At 36.1% G+C, this 20,056-nt stretch overlaps 1 protein-coding gene across 2 annotated transcripts in view; it reads left to right on the top strand.

Annotated features, from left to right (window-relative positions):
- The first annotated feature begins 248 nt into the window (after positions 1-248).
- The window catches only part of LOC117426584 (ceramide synthase 6-like), a 35,916-nt gene continuing 16,108 nt past the window's right edge, over positions 249-20,056 (top strand). Inside the window, exons 1-4 of one of the 2 annotated variants that reach the window (XM_059033711.1) lie at positions 249-561; positions 8,090-8,195; positions 10,378-10,508; positions 16,887-16,944. In XM_059033711.1, the coding sequence (XP_058889694.1) occupies positions 392-561; positions 8,090-8,195; positions 10,378-10,508; positions 16,887-16,944 (465 nt within the window). In that variant the 5' untranslated portion in view covers positions 249-391. The remainder of the gene's footprint in view (positions 562-8,089; positions 8,196-10,377; positions 10,509-16,886; positions 16,945-20,056) is intronic. The other variant, XM_034044298.3, reaches the window with a different exon arrangement.

The following is a 20,056-nucleotide window of genomic DNA, read 5'->3' as shown; positions in this document are numbered from 1 at the left end:
TTTAGTATACAGGGATGTAACATAAGCTATTTTTAGATGTCATTAAGCAAATCAAGATTATTATTTATTTTATTATTTATTTTATTATTAAACCCACCCCTTTTCCTAATGCTGCGGTAGCTCCTGCAGTGTTCCTATCGGTACACCTTTTGTATATGTTGATTGCTATGTGTGACATCTCGTTGAGCCAATCAGGAGCAATTGATGGCGTCTGACAGTCCAGAGAGAGAGAGAGAGAGAGAGAGAGAGAATTAATGGGCGGTGCTCACACTGATCACATCACACAGTCAGACCTGCACTGAACAGCCGTCAGCGACCATTGCAACTAAACGATAGAAAGGGAAAACGAAGTAAGACCATAAAGAGAGAATACAAAAACCCAAGAAGCAAAATGTCAGGTATATTAGCCTGGTTTTGGAATGAGAGATTCTGGCTCCCACATAATGTAACGTGGGCAGATTTAAAAAACACAGACGAAGCAACCTTCCCGCAAGCTGAGGATCTGTATCTGGCGTTTCCTTTGGCATTCTGCATTTTCATGATCCGGCTGGTTTTTGAAAGGTGAGGGCTGTGTAGGTTTGCATTTTCCATTGGCTGGAGGTGCATTACAAAACGACAGCATGTGTTGTTTATGTTTTTTAAAAACGTGACATCTACATAATCTAAGATAAAGTAGGTCTGGGATAATGTAATGTTTCAACAGTACAGCAAAGCCAGATAAAAGGCTAATGTATGTACATTATATGATATGGGGGATAAATCTTTAATGGTAACCACTTAACATGTATTTGAACTACTGTAAGTACTGTATACGAATAAAGACCTAAAATAATAATAATAATAATAATAATAATACAAAAAAGGATCAGTTACCAATTTTGTTACTGGTATGTGTTTAACCACACTCAAATTCAATTGGCCTAGCAATCTGGTAGTTGTAAGTTATAGCTGTCTCTAGGAGGCGAACTCTGGTTCTTTGTTCTGTCTTCATGCATTTCACTTGGTCGGTCTGTAAGTTGCTGTAGTTTGCAACACTGTGGTACTTTAGTATTACAAACACTGTACATTTTGCTTTACCTAATGTTGCAGTCAATGTAGGCGTCGTTGACATCAGGTTTTCCAGTTACATTGATTATCTGCAGTTAAATCAGGATTCGACAAACTTGACTGTCAGCAGCAATTTTCTTCTGCACGCAGTTTATTTATAACGCAACTTAGTAATACAGTACAAGTCCATAAAAACTATACATTATGTTGAAAGATGGAAGGGTGAGGAATAGATTTATTTTGACACGTGTCTAAAGTAACAATGCTATTAATAAACTGTTCCATTGCGCTGTTGTGTAGTAATTCTTTTATGCGAATCTGTACATGTGATTTTTTATTTATTTATTTATTTATTTTATCATACTTGCTAATACAACATTGTAACGACTGTATGTAACTTGAACAGTATTCCTGTGGAAAATTACAAGCCTGTTTGATCAAACAAAGCACAAAAAAACCGATACTGCAGAACAAGCTAAAGTAAAGATTAGAAAATTAGTTCATAAAAGTAGCACATTTCAGTATGACTGTAGCTAAAATAAATAAATAAATACATAAATAAATAAATACATAAATACAAGCAAAAAATATCATTGAGAAAACAGGGGCCCAAGAAAGAACTGGCAATGCTAAAAGGTAAGAACATGGATTTTGAGGTTGAGTGACTTCAAGTAATGTGAAGAGTTTGCATCCCATCAAGGCACCTTGTTTGTTGAGGTTTTTTTTTTTTTATGGACTTTTAATTTGCAAAAGTAGATTATCACCAGAACATTTCTGAGGGACTACAGCCAATCTAGAATAAAAGGAAATGTGATGTCTATGTAAAAAATCTCCAAGTTACAAGTCAAATAATATGCGATGTAAAAATATAACCAGAACACAACAGAACAAAAATGTATGTGTTATTACTAATTCCAATCGTGTCTTTACGTCACATCTTTATTAAGGGGCAGCAGTGTGGAGTAACGGTTAGGGCTCTGGACTCTTGACTGGAGGGTTGTGGGTTCAATCCCAGGTGGGGGACACTGCTGCTGTACTGCTGCAAGGTACTTTACCTAAATTGCTCCAGTAAAAACCCCTGTATAAATGGGTAATTGTATGTAAATAATAATGTGAAATGATGTATAATGTGATATCTATATGAGGCTGTGTGGTCCAGTGGTTAAAGAAAAGGGCTTGTAACCAGGCGGTCCCTGGTTCAAATCCCACCTCAGCCACTGACTCATTGTGTGACCCTGAGCAAGTCACTTAACCTCCTTGTGCTCCGCCTTTCGGGTGTAGTTGTAAGTGACCCTGCAGCTGATGCATAGTTCACACACCCTAGTCTCTGTAAGTCGCCTTGGATAAAGGCGTCTGCTAAATAAACAAATAATAATAATAAAGAATAACCTTTCTCTTTTGATAGCAATGACTTTCTGCAGCTGGCTGCTCTCAACTTTTTTGTGACTGCCCCTAAGCATTGCACTGTTTTAGAAGCGCAAATATTATGTAAAGATGGAGCTGATTTTCTTGTATTATATTTATTGTTGGTAGTACCACCTACAGTATGTGCATATAATTCAAATAAACTGAATTTGATTGAGTCTGGTTTTTAAGCATGTTTTCCCTTTTTGTTTTTGAATGTTAAATAAAAACTATAAACAGTTGCGTTTTTTTTTCTATGACAGGTGGTATAGTATCTGGCATTGGCTGGGATTCCAAATCCTGTGATACTGAATCTGTTGAAGTCAGACTCCGAGCAGAAACAGCTAATAATAATGTTTTTAATTAAAATCCAGGACCATATAAAAGCATGACTATTACATAATAGATATTACTAGAGGGTGTGCAAATTTTAGTTGGAGAAAAATGTTACCAAGTTCAGCATATACTAAGTTTTTAAACAAATTAAGGTATCGGCCTAAACTAACTTCAGCAGTGTTTTAAGTTAGCTCATACTTTATTTCAGGCATGCTTTATCATAAATAAGGTTTATTATATCAAAGCAGAAATGTCTAGGATTGTTGGCTTGCTGCCATTGCAACCAACGTTTCCCACTTAGATTGATTACAATTTTATAATGACCAAGTTTTTTGACCAATATTTATTTAAAACTCAGCCAGCAGTAGAAAAGTATGGTGAAGTAAGATGTGAAGTGCAATTGTACACATTTTTTAACTGGGTGTTTGGGGAAAATATATTGATGGGAGGGTGGGTGGGGGGGGGTCAACATTTTTTTGTTTGGTTGGCACAAGTATACCAGATATAAAAATAATTAAATGTGACACCTTGACTGAATTATTATTTCTCCTTAGCTTCCAAGTTACACAAGTTTCTCTCTACAATTTCCTTCTTAAATGCACTGTCTGAGTAGTTTGTTACTTGTTCTGTAACATTAACAGTTGTATTGTACATTCTCAAAATATACTTCTGATTCCTGACCACATAATACTGCAGTAGACAATTTGAGAAGTTGGCTGTATTGGCAAAATAGGAGACGTGAGGACTGCCGAAGTCTGAGTGGCATTGATTACTCGAGAGGTTTTGGCTCATTGTTGCCTATCAATTTTAAACAGTAGAATTATAAAGACAACATTTAATTAATCTTTCTGATTGTTATTGAAGTTTCGAATACAGGGATGAAATAAACTTAGACTGAGCATAACAACCAGAATGTACTATGTAATCTATCCAAATACAATGGCAGACATTTTCACAGGGTCATTAGGGTTTCTTTATCGTTTGTGCCCTGCTGTACGCCACAAAGAGGCTTGACTTAAATGTATTTCATGCTGAAAAGAACATAATTACAACCTACTGTTTCTTTTTGCTCAGGGTGTATTCCAAACTTGTAGGAGTGCTGAACTCCAGGATTGTTCACTGGCAGTGTCTTAGAGAGAGAAGCACTTAGCAATGTGTGAACAGAATAAAAGCCTGCTCGGAGCTTCTCGGGTATAATTAAAATAACTTTCCCTCTGCACTCTACCAATTTATACCCCCTGGCGTACTGACAGCCTGCTTGAAATTATTAGCCACAAGAGTCAGGCTAGATTTCTAATCTGGTGATTTATTAAAGACCTGGTGTTTAAAAGTATTCACCTTGCATTCAGAAATGAAGTAGGAAGAGTGTAGTTGTAGAGGTTTTAAACAGTGTTGTTCAGTCCTGTTAAACTGTATTCCACTGTTTATTATTATTATTTGTTTATTTAGCAGACACCTTTATCCAAGGCGACTTACAGAGACTAGGGTGTGTGAATTATGCATCAGCTGCAGAGTCACTTACAATTACGTCTCACCCGAAAGACGGAGCACAAGGAGGTTAAGTGACTTGCTCAGGGTCACACAATGAGTCAGTGGCTGAGGTGGGAGTTGAACCGGGGACCTCCTGGTTACAAGCCCTTTTCTTTAACCACTGGACCACATAGCCTCCTTTTGAAGTTAACCAATTGCAGATCATGCATTTATACCCTGATTACACTTTAATACATTATATGTTGTTTTTGCCTGTTAATGCTAGAATTAAAATCTTACTAGCCAGTAATTAAATCAGCCCAGCCACACAGGTGCTGAGCTCTAGTAAAAGCTTATGCTGTCAACTCAGTAGACTATTTAATTCATGACCAGTGGCACGTATAAAGAAAGTATCCACACTCAATTTGGGCTCATAAGTAAAATAAATAAATAAATTCTTAATTGCAATGCATTTTTTTTAAGCTACAGTATTAAACTACTGTAGGAAAACTACCAGTAATGTAAATGACAGTTAAAACATAAATGGCAGGAGATTCTGGGAAGTACAATTTCAAGCCACATTTTGTATTAATTATTTAAGAAGCTCGGGGATTTTAAATCCCGGTGTCTATGGAATAGAAGAGGAGAATATGCTTTCACAAAACCTGATTAGCACCAATCTTGGGCTACCTAATGTTAACGTAGGTTAGGTAGCACATAATTAGTGCTATCAGGGTCTGTGAAACCAGCCGATAGTGTCAACCCATACTAGACTACAGTATGTAAAAAAGACTGCAAGAATTGTGTTGTATATTGTCGAGTAGACATTAATTCCTTAAAATAAAGAAACATAGTCCAGAACTAAATAATTTAGCATGATAGCATGAACAGATTGCATGTTTGTCTCTGTACAGTGTGGGGGATGCATGCTACTGAACGACTGCTTCTTGCTCCTGAATAACCTAGCTGGTCAACTTGCAGAAACTGTTGAAGTGTTGGGAATTCATACTCTCCAACATGTGTAAGAAGGATACTGACTTTTTAAAATGTACAATTGTGTGCATCGTTGTGCTTATTTTTGTCTTTTTTTCACTTTTGTGACTCCTCTACATGTACTGTATTCTGTGTTTTATTGTTTATATGTTCATTATAGCTTAACAAAAGTGTGTGTTCTGTTTAGCAGGATAGAGCAAATATGCATTATTTCTGGTTTGATGAAGAAATAATTTAAAAAATGTAAATATGGTTGAAAATACTGAATTAGACTATGTTAATGTTCTGATCTCAAAATGCAGGAATCCTGTCTGCTTGTAAACCCAGAATAAAAGTGGATCCATTTTATATTTATTATTCTGTATTTTGTAGGAAAGTTCTTGTGAAGAAACATTTCTATCTGAAGTATTAAGAGCCCTTCTCATATTGTTCTGTTCACCGTACCCTAAGTTTGTAATTGACTAGCTCTGATACAGGGCTTTGGCTGACCAATAACATAATGAAGACAAATGGAGGCAGCTGTCTGTATGTCAATCTTGATGTACATTTTTGCTTATAGTGGATATAGGTCATCTAATTTTTATGTTCCTGATGGCTCTCATTTTGTCACTCATATGCTTATATCGTTGCTCGGTGACGCTGCTGAGTTATTCACCAGTCAAATTAAATGACACAGCAGTGTCAACTGCCATATCAAAATCATCACTGGCTATTAATACTGTTCAGTATTTTGTTTGTACTGTTTGTTTAATATGCTACAAACAGACTTACTATTTAGAGCAGTGTGCTACTTAGAAATGGTAAAAGATTACATGCAAATGTAATGGTTTGTCGGGTTCACACATTTTCAATTAAGATTGGCCTTTTTATTTTCACGTTATTGTTGCAGAGAATAGTCTGTGAAACAGAACAAGGATTTGGTATCCACTAACCAGTGTATGCACTTGCCTATCTCAATGGAGTCACTGGCATAATTAAAATGTATTATACTTCAACCAGAAGGACACTGCAAAGAGTTATGGTTTAAAATGTAAAGGTTTGGTGGTGCAAATGCCTGCCTGCTTACAATAGTTGAAATATTTAGTAAGTACAGTACAGCTTTTTGCATCATCGAGAATTTTTAGGATTGAGACATTATAAAAATAAAAAAAACCTATATGAACATCATTTAGGTATTTTATTTAACATCATATAATCAAAGAAACAACAAAATTATATCACACAAGTCTACTGGAAGCCATAATACAGTTTTTCATGTTAACTTTCCAAATTGTTTCATTAAGTATATGGAAAACTACAAAGCGGTATGTAATTCAATATGTTAACGTAACATTATTCAGCAGGTTTCACTTGACTTTATAAAGCAAAATTTGTTAATTCTATAGGGTGTTGCAAAACATTTGGCCATAGCTGTACATGTATGAAGATTACAAATATATATTTTGCTATAATATACTGTAGCTTTCTGTTTCCATGGCTACATAGAATATATATAGATATATTAGAATTTGAAGTCTTGTCATCTCTTTACATTATTTAAACAGGGTTTCAGATAAACACATCAAGTCATCAATCCAACAACTTTCATTTTTAGAATCTCAGATACATTTTTTTTATTGTGACAGCATTCCAATAAAACTGAATTTATATAAATGCTTTCAAATCTTTTTGGCCAATTCACCTACTGTAGATATATTTCTTAAACCTTTGCTATAAGGTTTAATGATTTTTTTTTTTTTGTGTATTCCTGAATTAACACATACAATAAGAATTAACAAATGTATTCATGCAAGTTAAACAGTTGGAAAATGTAATTGGAATGTGCAATGTTTTCAGTAATCATAAATTGTCTTTTTTTTTTTTTTTTTTACTTAGTGAAATTTCCCTTCCATATTCTTATCTTCAACAGTTCTTTTAAAAATAGTGTTCATTTAATGAATGAATTTAATAAGCTAGATGATATGTTTTACAACAGTGCCCTATGATCCATTGCTGGGTAAGGTTCCCTGCCATTGCTGCAATGCCAAAATTAGTACTCATTTCAATCTCTCACTTAAAGATAAATCTTCCTCTTACTCTGACAGTTTTACTGAACAGTAAGAGAGCAAGAGCAAACTGCTTAATCACACTTTAACTTTAAATGGACTCCTGTTCTGGTTTTAGAATCTATCTTGCATTCATTCAGAGCCAGCTGAATAATGTACCTGGAAAAATAGGTTCCAACTGCGTTGTTTCGCATATGCGAAGCTTGATTTAAGGAGAGTAATTAGCAGATTTAGCCTTTTTATTGTGCACGCTTTCTTTACCTTAAATGTCATCGGTAATTCATCCATTCACATTCGTAGAATCATTACAGTATTCCATGAATGTTCATGAATATCCTCTGTATACTTGCTACGGTTTTAGACTAATGGCAACCCCACTTTTTTTTTTCTTTAATGAAAGATGAAAAAGTCTTCATCTTGACATTCGCTAATGACTAATCTAATGTGACACACAATACATTCCCATTGTCCCATTCCAATGTAGTTGAAAGCTAGTTGAAGACTGCTATACGGGGATACATATTCATACACAATGTCAATGCATCAGAATAAGCAAGGTTAAAAAAAAAAAAAAAAAATCAGAATGGCATTTAATTAAAAATATGGTGCTTAGATACTATAGGAATCTCCTGAAACACATACACACACTTTGTGAATATGCTGCTTAGTAAATACAGTAGTTAAATTTTTTTTTAAAAATGCTCAAGATTTTCAGACTTTGTCATTTTTTTGTCATTTGTTATAAAAATAACGAAATTACAATTTAACTAACTCCAGTATGTATTTTGTTTCAGGTTTATTGCAAGACCATGCGCCTTAGGCCTTAAAATCCAAGCAAATGGACCACAGAAAGCGCAGCATAATGCTATTCTTGAGAAGGTCTTCACTGCAATTACCAAGGCAAGTGAACGTGCTGGTCACACTGCGTGTGCTGTAACTATATTTGTGAACGTGCATGCATGTCTGTCTTGTTTTGTAACCAAATGGAAGTTTCTTGTGTGTAAGGGCTTACACTGAACAAACAGAAGAGATTACAGAAAACGTTTCTGTTATCTGACTGTGTTTCACTTTGCATATCTTTATGTGGTTTGGTGTTTCATGATGGACATTTTTGTACTGAGTTGTGCTAGCCTCGATAATCCCCTAGTAAAGAAAGGTCTTTGCTAAATAGTTATTTATGTAGTTACCTGTTTGTGGCTTGAATAAAATAGGTTCTGAACGCCTGTGCCCAATTTCTATCCAAGCTGCATAGAAAGATGTGCGCTTTTGTTGACAATTACCAGAGTAAAAAGCAAAATGGGTGTTGAAGACTGATCTGGCCTTTCATTCTGTTTTAAAGGTAGTTCCTCATGGGTAAGGATAGGTGACCTGAAGAGTCAGTGCAGTGAATGTAATATAATCTGCCCTAATTTCCCATATGGTTATATTTGCTTCATTTTCATAAAGGAATTAGAATTGGAGACCTGACTTTGTTATATCGTTGGAATAAGCCTGGAACACTTCAAAGTATTGGCTAAAATCACATGCAGGTAGTTGCTTACTTTAAAAAATATGTGGTCCTGACTACAGTGGAGCTTTTTTTTTTTTTTTGAACAATTATTTTAATTAATTTTTCAATTTTGGAATGTCCAATTATTATTCAACCTGGCTCACCGCTGCAACCCCCGCACTAACTCGGTAGAGACGAAGGCGAGCACTCGTGTCCTCTGAAACAAGTCAGCCGTCCGCCTTTTTTTTTTCACTCTGAAAGCCCGCCGTGCAGCCATATCCAGAACCTAAAGCGTCGGAGGACCACGCAGTTCTGAATTGCATACAGACCGACCTGCAGGCACCCGGCCAGCCACAGGGGTCGCTGGTGTGCGGTGAGCCAAGGAACCCCACAGCTGACCTAACCCCTACCCCGCCCGGGCAGCACTTGGCCTATTGTGCGCCGCCCCCTGGAAACTCCCTTCCACGGTCGGCAGTGGCATAGCTTGGATTTGAACCGTTGATCTCCAAGCTATAGGGCGCATCCTGCACTCCACTTTTACTTCTTTTTGTTTTTGAACAGTAGGTGAATTATTTTGAAATGAATTTACAGACAGCTTGATATACACTACCTTTATACATTTGTGTTACTATTTTTTGGATCCGCAAATGTACAATACAATATTTGTTTTTCCAGTTTGTTTGCTGATGTTATTCAGGGGCTATTTATGGATCACAAGAATGTCTCCATACTTTATAATAGCGTCCAGTAGTAGAGTGATACACACGCATTAATGAGATTGCAGATTAGGAGGTGTGTTTGTGATACTGTGCCTGTAGGGGGACATGCTGTATGTTCATGAGTCATTGCAAATGCTCTAGTCGAAGGATGAAAAAGATGATTATTCTTTATCTGACTACTGTACCTAAAATGGAAAAGGCCATGCCAAATATGACTCTTTTTGCAGTATTTGTGAGTTATTCTGACTTCTTTTTTTTGTATTAAAATGTATTTTTTTTTTTTTTTTAATAATTAGCATTTCACCCAAGTATAACTATACTACATGTATATACAGTGGCTGTAGGTCATGGTGGTTTATTTTCTTATAATACTGTTTTAATTTTGCATTTACAACAGTGGTATGGGGTGTATGTTACTAAGGTATTTCTTGGTCTTATTAAATAGGGTTTAGGGTTGCCACCTCACCCCATAATGATGGGACAGGTTTTTGAACTCTTGAATTACTGTGTAAAGTGAGTGTACATTTCGTGGTCTATCGCTAAATAAAATGAATTGTTTTACTTACTAGTTATAGTACCAAAGGCTCACACCTGCCCGAGGGCGGGAATACTTCCTGTGAGGATTGTTTCCATCAATCAGACATATACATCTTGCTGATTTGATTTATTTGACTGAGTGGGTGGGACTGTGTGAAATCAGGGAAGAAATATTAAATAAATAGAAACTGGACCACTATGAAAAAGAGTGTGTGTCAGTTCAAAATTCTCTAATGATGGAATTGCGATATTTTGACATGTCTTAGTGTTCTGCAATTATGGGGCTGTGTGGCAACCCTAATAGGTTGCACTTAACTATAATATCTTTTTGCTTTAGCACCCTGATGAGAAGAGATTAGAAGGCCTTTCCAAGCAGCTGGACTGGGATGTGCGCACTATTCAACGCTGGTTTCGACAGCGAAGGAACCAGGAGAAACCCAGTACTCTCAGCAAATTCTGCGAGAGCATGTAAGGACATTTGTCTCTTGGAATCCTAATATATATTGTATTGTTAAAAAGAAATCAAGAAACAAGCACACACTAGAGTCTTACGCTGTGTCATGTAGATGTCACACAGTACAGTACAGTACATAGAAATGTATGGTGTTAATACAGATTCACCTTGACAGAACTGGCTGACAGCAGTAATGAGTAGTCAGTGATTTGGAAAAAACATGTTTGAGCACGAAAGTTGCCCATTTGAACTTTGTTTTTTTGGCCCATTTTAGATAAACAGTTTCCGATGGTCTTATTAAAGAAATGCATTCCCATATTACTATATATTCAGCTATATGTTTTGGGTCTTGCGCAAAAAGCTTTCTGGTACAGTAACTTACCACAATATTTACTGTTGTGATATATTTTGTACAGATCAACTTGCTGATACCTAAAACCCATTGCTGCTGACAGTACTGTAAATAAATGACAGTAGTATTATATACAGTGCTTCCCAAAAGTACTGAAACGCTCTTCACATTTCATTGACAAATGCACCAATTTGTGATAGCTGTTGATTTAAGTATTCTGCATGATGTACTGAGGTAGAAAAAGACTGGCCTGACTCGTATTTTTTGTATCGCCTCCTCACGACAATAAATAACTGGCTTCCATTTTTCGATTTTAATAAAATACTTCTCAGCTTGATAAAATACGCAGGGTAACAGATAATAAGAATGCTAAGCCATCTTAAGCTTTGCTAGTCACACCTCAGATTAATTTGACATACCCTTGATGATTCAAGCTTAGGTGTATCTAAGAGCAGTAAAACCTGCAGTGGTTTAAAATGCTGTGCCACTGCCGAGTCTTATCCGGGTTTGCTGTCAGGTGGGTGTCGCTCTGTGAAACAGGCGCTAAAGATTGCTCTACGTTATTATGTTCCTTTGGAACAACACTGCCTCCGAAAATTAGATCCTAAAATGGTAAACAGATAAATGGCTATTGCCCCACTTTCCAAGTTTTGCAGCAGCCTTTGAATATAACTAGTAGTATACAGATTCACAGGAAAAGAGCCACAATCATTTGAAATGGAATTATGATGACCCATTTGTACAAGTTTGCAAGCTTTTGTGTTTCTTAAGTTATGTAGTAAGGGGAGGTATTACTGAAGATGTCATATGTTACAAAAACTGAAACAAACTGCTGTCCATATGACTGATTCATTCATTGTACACATTATTATACTTACATTCTGTAATGTATAAAAGCTTCATCTCCCTGTTGCAAGACAGCCTGTCTGACTATCTTTGATTAGGGAACATTAGATACGGTAAGGAATGGTCACGTACTGTATCTCTCCAGACCAGTTTAAAAACTTTGTGTCAGTGGTGTCTCTACAATCTAATGACCATGTTAAAGCAGGTGTTTCTATTTTATTGTCCAACCCCTGTAAATGCTGACTTACTTTTATTGCCTTGAGAAATCTTTCTCCCTGTATAGCCCCATTTTTATTTCCTGTTGTTCAAGGCGGTTGAGGCCTTGAACAACAGGAAATAAATCTACAAATAAATCCTTAATCTACAACATATCTCAAGCTATAGGCTGCTAACTTGACAGCTAAAAAGCTTTATGAAGATGGAACATGTCTGTAATTTGTGTCAAAGTATATCTCTGGGTTTGTTTCAGTCTGTCACAATCTCCAAAGTGTCAAGACTGCCTGAAGTATGGAAGACTGCACTGTAATAATGTGCTAAGACAGAAGACTCAGGGGTAGTGTTGCGCCTGTTGCAATAGTCGCAAACCAGTTGCAAGCGAGTCTGAAGTCTAGGGTGAAATGTACTAAACAAGTGCAATGCTGTTGGGGACGTTTTAAGGAATGCTTTGCAGCATTTGTAGGATGAAAAGAGAAAGGGTATTTTGTACCTGCATTACCCGCTTCGATTTAAATGAAGACCAAATTAAGCACAAGTACAGGCTCGGCAGCTACATCATTCTTGAGCTGCTGTCTGATTTAAAAGATGACCTCGGACCTGTCACCCAGATAAGCCATGCTATCCCTGCAGTGGGTCAAACCCTGCATTATCTTGCCTCTGGGTCCTTTCAGGTGACTGTGGCAGCTGTTGCTGGCATTTCCCAGTCCGCTTTTTCTCATGCGTTGCCAGTTGTGCTCAATGCATTTTTGTGGTGAACACCAAAATACCTATTTTTCCCTAAAAGCAGCATGTACTTTACAAGACTTGAAAACAAATTTCTATGACATTTCTGATTTTCCCAACGTGTTGGAAGCAATAGACTGCACACACGTGCCGCTAACCCCTCCAGCTCATTCTTAGCAGCTGTGTAAGAATTGGAAACACACCTATTCTATTAATGTGCAGGTGGTTTGTAATTGTGCACAATTTATCACTGCACCACTGACTAACTGCCAGAATATATTTGGCTTATAGGCAGCTCATGATAATACGAATTTGTGGTATAATGCAAAATTTGTTGCTGATCCCTTGAAATTCGTATTAACGAGAATTGACTGTCCTCTTGTAAGTATCATAACTTGTCAATGCGTCTCCATGATCTATTTTGTATTAATTGTCTAGGCTAAAAATAATAATACAAACAAAACGCTAAAATAATTTAGTTTTTCAATTTAAAATAATCTTTTATTCGCATTGTACACCGATGTGTTACCGGTAGCCTTCAGCAGACTAAAGTAAAAAGAAAGTGTGCTAGGTATTCATTTGATTTTAGTACTGTTCTGTATGCTGTATAGGCCTACTGTACAGATGTATATTTTTTACATAATGTAATGTGTAGCCTACCCAAAACACATCAGTATTATTTCAGGGCAATGATTTATACATTTAAAATACATTGCGCACTATAGACATGTCCGGTTTAGCGAGAGGCTACAGTGTGATTATGAAAAGCTTTTTGATAGAAACACATTTTTTATTTTGGGGGTGAAGGTAGGGGCTCCACTGTAGAATCTATTGGGAATAAACTGCCTTATTTGTTCGAAAAAAGTCGCACGACTCTCGCAATGCTAGAGATCTTGCTAAACTGACGCAACAAATATTTGAGTTGGTATATTGCGACTGTCTTCATTTTGTCTTAATACATACGACAAAATGTGTACTTTGCGAACTGTCGCAACGAAAATGCAAACTGCAGTATGTTTGCACTGTGACTGACCCATCTTAGTACATCTACCCCTCAGTGTGTAGATTGTAAGGCTGGTGCTTTTACTTGCATATCATGCTTGAAATACAATAGTGGGTTGGGGGTGAACACATGTCATCCTACTTCTGTACTGTGTACAAAAACAAGTATCAGGTTTACAAAGGTTGTGGTGACCTGTTAATATTAAACATGTTTGTATCCACCTCACCTCTAAATATTTAAGCACTACAAACTTTAGTTTTTTTGCAGGATAATGTTTTATATACTCTGGATTTTAGCCATTACAGACATAGAGTAGAGGTAGTTACTCACCAGCTTTTAATGGATCTTTGATGTAATCCCATTCAAACTAGAACCCCAGCAGCTTGCCATTATTTAAGGGAAGTTAATGATTTAAATTGACACAACATATGGTCTTAGAAGTCAAATGCAGTCTTCAAAAATGTTGTCTGTAAAACACGTTTTGGTGAAATAATTTTTCCTTTTATGGCCAGCTTTGAATTACTTTCTGTTAAGAAAGGAGGTCAACACATAGCACATTTTAAACATGAAGCGGGTAAACCTTTTAACCAAACTATATACTTGTCAGTTCTTCAAAAAGGACAAAAAATGTATTCAAATGTGTTCCATCTCTACAAAGGAAATACGGGAAGGGTGGCATCTATTATACATGTGCACTACAATATAAAAACCATGGAAGGTCTTTTGCTTTGAATATTTCATCAAAAAATGAATAAATATTTTAACAAGTTCATGACGAGATGAGATGTGTTGCTCCATCTCATTTGTAAATTTAACTTTGATCTAGATAAACACTGTAGCCAGCAGATGGAAATCTCCAGGCATTAAAATGCTTAGGAGCAGTATTGATTAATACTCCACAGGTAGATGCGTATTGATGCATGTAAACACAAGCTTTTTACACTACATTCAGTGGTTTTGTGGTTTTTTAGTACTGTATAATGATGTGAGTGTTGACATACAGTGTATTTAGTTCAAGCTTATTAATCCATATAATTTAAAATTAAGTCATAAACTAAGCTGTGTGTTTAAATAAGACTGAGCTAGTAAGACAGTTTGCTGTAATCCAGGACAGTTTTGAGGACGTCTCGGTCATCCAGGGGAATACAGCTGGAGTTCTGCAAAGAACAATTCGCTCGGCAGCGATGAGTATGTTGAAGCAGGTGGTCTGTTAAGACCACCAGATGGACCACAGCTGGTTGGCTGCTATTGTATATAAATGTGGATGTTTTTCCCTTTAATTCAAGGAAACTAATTTAATCTGTGCCAATTTCGTATTTATTCTTTTTATCTTTATTTGATTTTATTCACCCCTTGGAAATTACCCTTTTTTTATATAAAGGGGTCTGAGAGGATTGGACAAGTCTTACCAAGTTCAGAGCAATCAGGACTATCGCCTCAGTAAGATTATGTCCTTTTCTCTTTGTCTGTGGGCATTCGATGCAAAATGTGTTATGTTGGTGTTGACTGTAGGCCCATATGTACAGCAGTTCACTTGAAGATAGGCACAATAGAAAGCAAATGGAGCACTTTCCTTTTAAAGGGAGAGAGAGAGAGAGATTGTATAGCAAATATAACAAAAACTATAACATGTTCTTTTTACTAGGTATTTGGAGTCAAAGGAGGGGATGTACAAAAATATTACTATTACAAACGTTAACTTTTGAGACTTAAACATATTGCAAGGAATGCTTTTCAGGTGCTTCCAGTTAATACGCAAAGTGCTATATTTTCAAATGTGTTACTCCAGTTAACACTTTGAAAAAATGCCCAAAAGTATATAAACTCGTCTTTTGTACTGTACAACACAAACTGGAGATTTTGATGAGATACTGTGTAGCATTTCATAATGTCTTCAAGTTCAGAAAGAATCTGCACTGAGGGGGGTGAAATCTACCAGACAGTCATTTCTGTGATTTGTAAACTTCATACAACAGGCAGTGTTGGGACAAAGGACATTGTGACTGACTCCAGACAACTCAAGGGGATGGCATGCCAAAGTGTAAGAGTTCTGTTAATTAAGAGATTGCATATGTGACACAACTGTGTATTTTAGGATCTCATATTAAGTCCTTGTGCTTTTTTTTAAATGTAAGAATACCTGGTAGTGAGATATACTAACCTTGTTATATTTTCAGATAACATTTTAAGCAATCGCTTAGTGTACTCTGTGATTCTCTTGGTCACGTTATGGGTGTTATAATATAAATTAACACTTTTATGGAAGCAATTATACAAAGCTGCTGCCTTTTAAAGTGTCACAGTCTCATATCTCAGAATCTTTTTGAAGTACTATAGTGTTACAATTCAGGCTAACTTTATTCCTTGACATTGGCTTAGTCCCAGCATGGCTGCCATATTGAGAGCACATAATTTATTAGGTTGCTGTGACTTTTCCACCACACCCTTTTAAAACAAACAACAGCAAAAAATCTCAGCTATGTTCTGTGATTCTCAGAGTTTGATTATTGTTATCATACAATAAAACTCGCTTGTTAACAATTTTGCTATGGCATTTTATTTCAAAGCAGTTGGCGGAAAATGGATGTGGATTGGATTGTGTTGCGGGGATTGTACAGTAGCACGTTCCTGTTCTTCACTGCAGACTTCTTACACAGTATTGCATGGGAAACCAAGTAGTAGTCAGGAGAAACCTACAAGAATTACATGCAGAGCATTGCTGTTGAAGATTTATTTAATAATCTGTTTACTTGTGTATCTGCAGCCCACAACTGCACATCATGCCTTGGTTCAGCTCAGTTTTGAGCCTACTGTAGCAGGAATTGAAATTGGTGTTATAGCAGGGATGTACCCTTTCCAGTTCATTAAAAATGTTGGCAAGGATTTTGTAAATTGTTATTTTGGTAATCTGCACCATTGGGGAGTTTAAGGTGGTTGCAACATATTTTTATTTTTTAGGATTAATTTACAAAGGACTGCACAGTTTGCTCCACTTTTTTTCCCAAATTGAAAAAAAAACAACCTCCCAAAATTAGTAATACAGGAAACCCTAAAATGAGATCGGATTATTTCTAGTTTAGAAACATTAATTGCTTTTTTTATTACAATTACAAAAAGCAAAAACTGAATCTAGCCCCAAATCTTGGAACCGCACGTGCTATTTTCATAAACCTGTTGTACTGACATGTGTATTGTCTTATATCCTTGTTATTAAGATACCTTGTGTTTATGAGTGTGTTTGTGTCTCTACAGGTGGAGATTTACATTTTATCTGTATATATTTACATATGGAGTGCGGTTCCTAAAAAAGGTAAGAAAACATATACTATACTTCCCTCCAACTTTCTAAATAACTGTCCAATAAGACCTACAGTCACTTGTACACAATATGACTTTATATTAAAACCCCCCCTCCTCCTGTATTTAATTTGAACACTGCATAATTTTCAAATAAAAAGTAAAATTTAAAGATGCAGGGTCACATCAAGGTTATATGGTAAGTTTAACTACCCACTACTCAGAAGGTGAACAGTTTTTTCTTCACTTCCAGAGAGGTTTGTCTGTACCTTCTGGATACTGCCTATTAATAGAAGACTGTAACTGGAAGGATTGCTTTTATGTTTATACAACTAAGAGGTTAATTGCTGTATAAAAAGACAGACATTTACATAAACTGTTATGTAAGATTAAAATTATATATTTTGCAATTATATCTTACCAATGTCTTAATAACATTAGAGGAATAATAGATGCATCTTTTTAAACAACCTTTTTTTATAATTGGTTCTATAGTGAAAGCCTTAATGTTTTTTTTATTTATTTTTTACTTTTTTAATTGACACATTCACTGAGTGTTTCTCGTTTTCTAGTACCTGTATGATGAAATAATTGTGAAATGAGTTCATTTTACAGAGCTAGGGCAAGGCTCTAGGGTGTTTGTATTGATAGAAACACATTTTGTATCTGAACAGCTGTTAATGGTTCCTTCAGTATTTCCCTAGTTTTTTCAACTGGTTTGATAAGTTCAAAGAAACAAAACCTGTTTTTGCTTCTACTACCAACAGTTAGTCTGGTTCCACCACTTAATAACACGTTTTAACCCTGTATTTACAGATATTGCCTTTAGACAACATTCTGTTTTATATACATTTTCTTTGACTGTTTGTAACATAACTTGTTCTCTGGCTTCTCTGCTAAGGTTTACAGTAACTTTGGAGGAGTCACAATTGAATGTTTTGGGGTAAATCCTAAACCATTAGTGTGTTTTCTGAAAACAGCATGTGTCAATATAGGGTTTAAAAGAGTTACCTAACTGTACATTTCTTGTTGTCTTCCATTTCATATACTGACAATATATAATATTGCTTTTCTGGCATGTCTTTATCAAGCTGTTAATCAGACTACCATGGGATTGACAAGGATGAACACAAATCAATTGAAATACATAAAAAGCCATTCCACATGAGACGTTTCGTGTTTGTGAACTGCAGGTTAGACATGATAGACCTTTCCTATCCTAGCCAGGCCTGAGTCTTTTTATATTGTTTTTATTATTTGTTTGAGGCACAGCTGCTGGTTGATCTTCTAAAGTGCTGTTCTTGTATAACACCACATTATACTATATACAATGCTCTAACCAGAGTATAATTATCCAGACATTTATAAAAAAAAAATATAATTTAAAATATAGTATTCTTTTTATATCCCTTCTCAAAATAATTTATAGAGAGCCTATAGCATGGCTACATTTGTGGTAATAGGGGGACTTTTTTTTTTTACTGAAGGCACAAATCAGAATGCCCTGCGTCACATGCTGACCTTCTAGTATTGCATTGTTGTGTGATGCACTTTGGGTGTAGCGTACTCCGATAAAATCATTAAAAAAAGAAAAAGCTGTGCACACTAATTGGCACATGCAAATCCAGTTTAAAGTATTACTGTAGTTCAATAGTTATATGCCAGATATGATTGGAAATTAGGTTGCATATAAATGGCTTCAATTCAGCCGGGATTCGTAACTGTTTCCAGCTTGACGAGGTTGTCATGCAGGGTCCATGGCTTCCACTGTGAAGCTGCAATGGGATTAGAATGCACTTGCTTTATGGATAAGGACACTGCCCCTTTTTATTCCTGAGGTGCCTTCTGTCACATGTCATGTTGCAGACAAAATGCTGCAGAGCTGGTTTACTGGGTGTTGTAATCCACCACTGTCATTTAAGCAAAACACCATCAGGAGCTTAATAACATGCGTGCATTATTTTTACACGTGCCAACCTGCTATATTTTTATGAATTTTCTCCCTTTTTCAGTTGGGTTTCAGTAGTGTAACAGCATTACCTGTTGTACATATTGCCCTGAATGGGTTTGATACCATGCATGGTCATTTACTGTGTAGTTCTTTTTAGTAAAGTTTTGTATTATGGTACATATAGTACGCTGTAAGTGCTGCACTTCTGAATCAGTGACAGCAGATCTTGTTGGACAGTCATAGAGAGGTAGATATAGGTAGATATAGCCCTTTATGGCATGTTTATACCCAAGGTAGACACTGCTAGGGAAGTTGGAGATTTACCTAAATTTATTTTTTTTCTTCTTGTAAATCCAAAGAAAGAGAAAGGTCCCTAGCTATACTGTGCTATTTTAAAACAGCATGTCTCTCATGTATATAAAAAACATTTTCTACCAATGCAAACTGAAGCTCAGATGTGCTTTGTTTTTCCAACTGTTCAGTTTGAATAGATTACATTTCCTTTTGTCTTCCATGCAGTTTTTTTTTTTTATCTTCAATACAAAAAAAAAAAAGCTTTTTCTCTGAAGAGAGGACTGGAGCATAAGATTAATTATTCTGTTTGAACATCTATTGTAGTTTACAGAAATAGTGCAGGTTGGTACTTGAGCTGGGGTTGCTATGGGTATTGGTAATCTTTCAAGTATATGCAACAGTGGTTCTTGATTCGTTGCTTAGCAACAGACTGCTGAGATGGCACAGGTGATTTGGTTGTAAATGAGAGAAGACACTTCCTGAAAGAGTAGAACATTTATTTTGTGGGATGCCAAGTAATTAGTGATCGTTAAATGTGTGGGTTTTTTATTTTTTTTTGGACGTTTAGAATTTTGCTAGTGCTAGTTAAATATTTAAGACTGATAACATCAATAATGCTAAATTGAACATGTGAATTATATACAAGAGAGCATAAACCAGTTCATTGCTTGTAGTTAAGCTTGAGGGAGTCGGTGGTCCAGTGGCCCTGAAAGAATTCAACCAATGTTAAATTTCCATCGGGTCAGAATGCCCTACCCAGTAGTCACCTTTGCATTGGTCAGGGCAGCCCGCCGCATTGAAAAGAAATGGTATAGCTTCATATACTGTACAGTAGGACACCAGGGACTGAAATGATTAACAAATGTATTGGTTTCTGGCA

Source organism: Acipenser ruthenus, chromosome 11 (genome assembly GCF_902713425.1).
Source record: "Acipenser ruthenus chromosome 11, fAciRut3.2 maternal haplotype, whole genome shotgun sequence".
Taxonomy (NCBI): Eukaryota; Metazoa; Chordata; class Actinopteri; order Acipenseriformes; family Acipenseridae; genus Acipenser; species Acipenser ruthenus.
The sequence above is the reverse complement of the archived record's forward strand: the minus strand, read 5'-3'. Positions and strand labels throughout refer to the sequence as shown.